The sequence below is a fragment of the Cetorhinus maximus genome, chromosome 12 (genome assembly GCF_964194155.1).
Source record: "Cetorhinus maximus chromosome 12, sCetMax3.hap1.1, whole genome shotgun sequence".
NCBI lineage: Eukaryota > Metazoa > Chordata > Chondrichthyes > Lamniformes > Cetorhinidae > Cetorhinus > Cetorhinus maximus.
The window spans coordinates 38,278,517-38,285,662 of record NC_135890.1 but is presented as its reverse complement, the minus strand read 5'-3'; the positions used below and the strand labels follow the sequence as shown (position 1 = coordinate 38,285,662).

At 43.3% G+C, this 7,146-nt stretch overlaps 1 protein-coding gene across 10 annotated transcripts in view; it reads left to right on the top strand.

The window, feature by feature from the left end:
* Window positions 1–5,652: 5,652 nt before the first annotated feature.
* Window positions 5,653–7,146, top strand: part of tbc1d22a (TBC1 domain family, member 22a) — a 462,670-nt gene continuing 461,176 nt past the window's right edge. For 3 of the 10 annotated variants that reach the window (XM_078553360.1, XM_078553359.1, XM_078553363.1), the window contains exon 1: window positions 5,654–5,885. In XM_078553360.1, coding sequence (XP_078409486.1) covers window positions 5,824–5,885 — 62 coding nt within the window. In that variant the 5' untranslated portion in view covers window positions 5,654–5,823. Of the gene's footprint in view, window positions 5,886–7,146 lie in introns of all 10 variants that reach the window. The other 7 variants (XM_078553364.1, XM_078553356.1, XM_078553358.1 and 4 more) reach the window with 5 other exon arrangements.

Below are 7,146 nucleotides of genomic sequence, written 5' to 3'. Positions count from 1 at the left end.
TTTTGGAAGAAATAAATTGAACACTTTCAAAATCTGCCAGCCCAACAACACTGCTATTTGAATTTGGGATAATTTTAAAATAAGTAAGTCAGGTCCAATAAAGTGCAGGTTTGTCCAATCTTTTTGCTTGGAGGGGGTCACATTTTAAATTTTTGGGAAGAAAAGGAAACAGGCTCAGTGGAATGGAAATAATTTATTGCCTTACCTCTGCCCTTGTTCTTGCCCTCCACAAGGAGTCAATGTAGTGCAATTGCGCATCCCAGAACCCGATGCCCGTCTGTCAGCCCCTGAAGAGCCCTCCCGCCCTGCCACAGGCTATATCAGGGCTTAGCCACGTCTGCCTTGTGGGCCAGCCCTTGGACAAGCCTGATCTAGTGGGTTATTTTTGAGAAAATAAAATGTTGTTTAAGTGAAAGAACAAACAAGCAAAATGCCTGAAATTAAGCAGGAATATTTAGTTTCTGTTTTAGAGATATTATGAAAACATATTATTGGACAATAGAATTTCTACAGAGCTCCTGGAAGAGATACAATGGCAATTAATGGGATGCCACGTTTAGAATAAGAGATAGAGTTGGAGAAAAAGGGCACAATATCAAATGGGAATTGGAATAACTCACCTTGGGTGTAATTCGACGGAATATATAAATCTGGTATTGATTTATGTTCTTGTGAAAACGAAGTGTAGATGAGATGAATAAAATGACAGCTTTCTCCTGGAGATACTTATGTCTTTGCCTATGAACTTTTTAAGATAATTGAATTTGATAATCTGGCCATCACCTGAGACAATGGGACCATACAAGGGGAGAGAAGTTAAGATCTTGAGACAAAGGAGACCACCTTTGATCTTTTGAGAAGATTACCAGTAAATCAGGAAGAATTATCGAATGGTGCATCCTTTTAAAGGCAGTGAAATCCCAGATGATGAAGTTGAGTGGCAGAATACACAGCACAATCCCTATAGACCTGATAAATTTTTCACAACTGCAAAACAAGAATTTGTGGGAAAGGGCAGAGAAATTACCACCAAGCATGACGAAGTGAAGTGTAGCGGAAGGAATACTGCCCGAATGGCCGAAAATTTGGTAAAAACAAATCCCTATAGACCACATCTAACAGATAGGGAAATGTATGAAGATGACTTACAATGTGAAATTCCAATACAGGATTGAATAAGGAATTGGAACACCAGTGTGAGTGAGCAGAAGTGATTTGTAACTTGTGAAGTAACTGACATGCGAGAGTACATGGTGCAGCTGCACTGAAGAATGGATCCAGCTACCTGACAAACAGCATGAGGTAAAATGATTAATGTGGCCTGAAGAGTAAGAATACACTTTGAAATAATCAAAGCACTGACACATACTCCATAAAGAAACTGACTTTAAGACAATTAATTTAACTCCGTCTGACCATTATTACCATCTTAGAGTCAAATTAAAGTAAAAGTAAAAGGAATTTTGGATTGGGACAAATGAAGGCTAGGGAGGAATAATACTTAATCAGAATTATCCCACAAGATTGATACAGGTGAAGGGAGAGCTGGAGAATCTTTTAAGTCCATGCATAATCTGTTGTTTTAATTATATGTACTTAGATGCCAAGAGTTCGGAAATTAGCCGCACTTCTGCAAAAGAATAAGGCCGGGATTTTCCTGCCCAGCCGAGGTGGGACCCGCTGCGGGGGATGCGGTGGGCCAGCCAAAGGTCCATTGACTTTTGGCGGGACCGGACAACCCTGACGGCGGGTGGGCCCGGAAAATCCCGCCCTAAGAATATTTCCGTCTCAAAGGAGGGAAACGTAAGATCTCCATGTTGGCATTCCTAAGCTGATAGAATGGCATCTTGTGCACCCCCTTATCTATGCAAGTGTTTAGAAGGACCAGGATATGACCCTCAGCAAGATGTAAACTAAAAAGCTGACCTCGAGCAGGGTGACACACAAGTGAGGTAGTAAGCACCCTGATGTTTTGAGTACCTTTCCTGTATCCATTGGCCAGAATAGTTAGATATAGATAATGGACACTGGGTAAGCTACCAGCCCCCAGAAAAAGGGTATATAGATTGGTGTCAAGCTGGTGGCAATGGCCTGAGGTGCTGGTGAGGTGGCAGTGCTCATTGGGCAGCTGTCTCCTTCAGATAGAAGATGGACCAGAGGAGAAGGAGGAAGATCGAGTGTTTGAGGGAAGAGTCTCCTAACACTTTGACTAGAGAGTGGAGTGCTGTTATGACAAGCTGTTGCTGGCGGTATACTTTTTCCAATTAGTTAATATATCATATCTAAACTGTTGTTTCTTAATAAACTTAATAAACCATATTAAAATTACTTATGACTAAACAACTGTCTATTTAGGAATCTGTGGCCCTTGAACCTGGGAAATCTTACACTTAGCCTGAACCAGTCTCAGTGTGCATACCACTTTGATAGTCTACAACACACAGCATTCTGAATTTAATATGGAGAGTGGAGGAGTTGTGGCACACACTGCGAATGTCAGTCCTGATGTCAAATGTAAATAAATTCTACTGTTCTTGGCATTTTGAATTTCTGACTGGACGAAAATCATATTTTTCTCCCAAACACAGACTTCTGATTGGACATCAGGTCCAGGTACAAAGAAAAAAAATCTCAGTTCCTATGACATCAGGTACATCGCTGAAAGTATTAAACAGGGCTTATCTAGTTTTAATTTTGAAATTCTGTGCTCTGCCAGTGCTTCAGCATTCAGATCTTCTGACATTCTCTATTCCAAAGTCCTGCTGTTAGGACCCCATGTTATTACGTTCCATAATTGATTACCCATAAGCAATACCACTGTAGCTCAATTAGTGTGCTGTAAAATCACAAAATTCATACTAGTACTGCTCTCAATCAAAATCTTATACAAATTATATAACTATTTGTGAAAAAAAATTATACAATCCATTCACACTAAAAATGCAGAAAATTTGACAGCAACTTATAATGTGCGCAATATATATCATACACCTCACTGTCATCTTTCTAAGTGATTCTTCTGTTCAATTATCTTTTATATCAAACACAAATTGCAAAATTACTCATTTGTCAGTTTGGCTTAGTTGTGTGCTTTTTTGTCTGAGTCATGGGCTCTAGGATAAAAGCCAAATGCCAGTACCTGAGCATGTAATTGAGATCAGCAAATATAGAAAGGGTTTTTTCGTATTGGAGCTGCAGTTTTAAACTGACTCCCTGTCTGCTTATTCAGTTGAATTCAATAATTGCATGGCATTGTTTGAAGAAGAGCAAAGAGTTTTCCAATACTCTGGATCATTCCTGCCTTGTCAACACCACGTAAACTAGATCAATTTATCATCATTTATCTCATTTATTATTTATGGAATTTTGCTGTGCACAAATGGTTGCCATCTTTGCTGACATAGCAACCAACAGTACCTTTGGTTCAAGTAATTCACTGGATGTAATGCACTCTGGGACCTATTAAGGCATAAATAAATATGTTTATTTTTCTTATTCTTAGGTTACTTTGCATTCAAAGCTTACTTGTGGGTTTCCCTTGATGATGGTCATGAGTTACATTGGGATGTTAAGCTCTGTTCTGCTATCTTGTTCTGCTGATATTTCTCCTGAGCCCTATACATCAATTTGTTTTTAATATGGAAGTTACATTTCCATTCTTGTGGTAGTACTTTGGGATTTTTTAAAAATCAGAAATGGACTCCTATTCCTGTGCAATTTGGTTTCAAAGGTTTATGTGCATCCAAAACATTCAATGGATCCCCAGCAAACTTGACTGCACTCTTCTGTCTTTAGCACTTGATTTCTCATCTCCATTAGTTGTAGTAGTGGGGTCTAGTACATAAAGGGTTAATGTGGGACTGAGTATGGTACTGCTAACACAGTGATGTTAGAAGGCACGTGACCCAGAGCCAGGATCAGTCTCGAGATGGATAAAGATCGAGCTTGTAAATATGTACATAGTTGCTAATAAAGACTTCTGCTAACATACTCTAGACTGTGAAGCCTAGATGTCACGGTGTCCAAAATAGGATTCTTCATTAGTCTCTCCAGTAAGGTGTAAGGACTGCAAGGTGGGAAACAAGTACCTGCATGGTGCCCTCTGGCAATGATAAAAGACCAGGTGCCATCCACACAAACTACAAAGCAGGTAAGTTTAAAGGTCCCATTGAAATTGACAGGCCAGGGAGAAGGTAAGTGAAAAGGATTTGGGGGGGGTGGGCGTGTTCGGAGGTCGGGTGGGCTGAGGGGGTCGGACATCGGGAGGAGGTGGAGCAGGCCAGGGATTCGGGGGAGTGGGGGTGCTGGCGGGATGGACAGTCATGGGGGTGGGGGCCTGGGGGGTTTGGACATTGGGAAGGCTGGGGGAGTTGACCCTTGGGAGGGGGTGTAGCGGGCTGGACATTCGTGGGAGTGGACGGCTGGGTGGCTCAGACTTTGGGAAGAGGTCGGACATTGGGAAGGGGTGGTGTGGGCCAGACATTTGATGGGGTGGGGGGTCAGACATCGGGGGGTCCTGGGGGGGGTCGGACAACAGGAAGGGGTGGAGTGGGCTGGATGTTTGGTGGGATAGGGGGCTGGGGGGGTCAGATATCCGGAGGGGGTGGTGGGGTGTCGGACATTTGGAGGGCTGTGGTGGGGGGGTTTGGTTGGAATTTCTGGGGGTGTGGGTCCGACATGGGGAGCTGGGGTGTCGTGCCAGGCTTCGAGTCGGCCTCGTGGAGGGGGGTTGTTGGGTGAGGAGCCCCTTGCGGGTGAGGGATTCCCATTGGGAGAATAGCAGGTGGGGAGTACCATGGAGGGGTGGTTAGTCAGGGGTGGGGGAGTCCCCTAGGGGGTCGAGGCTGTAGGAGTAGTCCCGTGGGGGGAGATCGGTCTGGGTCTTTACAATAGTTACCCTGAAGTTAGATGAGGTTTTAATTCTTCAAACATTTTTTGGATAGCTATTAGTATAACCCTGATGGAACCTTCCAAAGTTTCCGATCTAAATCATATTTTCGGATAGTCCCCATTGCAGCACAATTGTCCAGAGGAAGTGTGCAAACCCTCACCTGGGAACTTCCCAGAGGGATTCCTCAGCACATCTTTGGGGTACCCCCCTCCCGATCCGAAGCTGTGGAGCTTGGAGGTTATGGTCCAGCGTATCAACAATCTTTCTTCCCAAGGACAATCCTGCAATGGAACAAGCTGCCAAAGGAAAAAGTCGCAGCCCCATCACTTGACATCTTCAAGACCCATCTTTAGATTAGTTCCATTTAAAAGTTTTAACTATCAGGACTCGAATTTCAGCCGGTTATGCCTGGTTTGGCTAGCGCTACCCATATAAATGTTGGCAGAATAGGGATGTTAGTTAGTCTGTGATGTTGACACAACTAAAGCAAACCAGGTTGCCCACAATAAAGCAGACTTAAACTTTGAAAGTGGCTGTAATTTTACATGATTTCCTAATATTCATTAACTTTGGGTGAGAAGAGGTGTTACAGACACTAATGGACATGATAAGTTTCCAACCAGCACCGACAAAAACTGGACACTCTTCAAAATGAAAACAATTCCGTGACGTCACAGAGCAGCGCAGCTGGTTTGTGACGTCACCACAGTCGCGGGGACATCGAGGGAACGCGGCCTTTGATTGGTTCGACCGTTACCTCGGAAATTCAAGCCAATCGAAAGGATGTTTGTTGGATGCCAACATGGCGTCGCTCTGTCAGTGACTGGGACGGAGGCTGCCGTATGGGGAAGTGAAGCTGGCAGCTTTACGTCGGTCCCGGCTGTGATTGGCGCCCGACACTCGGTGTGAGCGGAGCTGCATTCGGGTGGAAAATGTCCAGTGAAGGGGGGAAGAAGCAATTTTGGAAGCGGAATGTTTCCAAGGTTCCAGGCAGGTTCGTGACGTGTTTGCTCGGTGCCCCCCTCCTCTTGTTGATGTTTCCCCGGGTCGAACGGGAGGGAGGCGAGTGACAGTCAGGCTCAGGTTCTGGACATGGCTCAGCTTCTCTGGCTGTAACCGAAACGGGGTGACATCTGAGAGTAACGACACTGTCAGCAGAGTGGCCGAAGTTTTGAAATGACGAAGTCGTAACCCTTCTAAACTTTTAAATTATTTTTAAAGCTAAATTAATATTAAATTATCTGGCAGTAATGTGTTTCCTGTGTTTTGTTTTTAATGACTCTTCAAAACCGAAAGGCAACATTAAGCTCACTGTGCGCAACATTTTTAGGAAGTATTTCAATAGTGAAAGTTAGAAAACAGGAGAATGCAAATAGAGAACAGTGAAGTTACTTGGATATGTAACTCGTATGGAGATTACAGGGCTACATGTTTGACCAGATTTAATCAGTACTGTCATGGTACTTTGTGCAGATTGTTGTGAGTATTCCCTTGTATGGATATGGAGCAACAAGTACAATTATAGTTACTATATATTAGTACAGAGATGGCCTGTCCAAGCTTTTTCTCTTTGTAAGCTGTATAGGTGCATTCATGAAACTTTAGAAGCTATGGGTTAAATTCCAGTTAATTTCCTTACGTGAAGTTGCAGATTAACAAATTGATTTTCTGATTTTAAATTTGGAACAATGTGTATTTATACGGTGCCTCTAATGTAGTTAGAATCACAAGGTGCCTCATAAGAACATTACAATTTCACATCAAACTAAACAGGAGATGTTGGGACAGGTGACCGAAAGCTTGATCAGAGAGAAGTTTTTGAGGAGTGATTTAAAGGAGGAACGAGAGATGGAGAGGTTTAGGGAGGGAACTTCAGAGATTAGGGCCTTGCAGTTGAATGCATAACATCAATGGTGGAGCGATTAAAATTGGGATGCTTGATATCAGAATTGGAGAAGCAAAGATATCTCAGAGGGGAGGGTAATAGGAGTGAGGCCATGGAGGGATTTGAAAACTTGAAAGATGAAAATTTTAAAGTAGAAGTGCTACTTGAGTGGGAGTCATTGTAGGTCACTGATCATAGGGTTGATGGATGAAAGGAACTTGGTGCGAGTAAGAACATGCACAGCGGAATTTGGATGGCCAATTTTGCAGAATATTGGAGGCTGGCTAGAGATGCACTGGAATAGTCAATTCAATAGCTTCAGCAGCAGTTCAGCTGAGGCAGGGATGGAATTGGGTGATGTTGCAGGGGT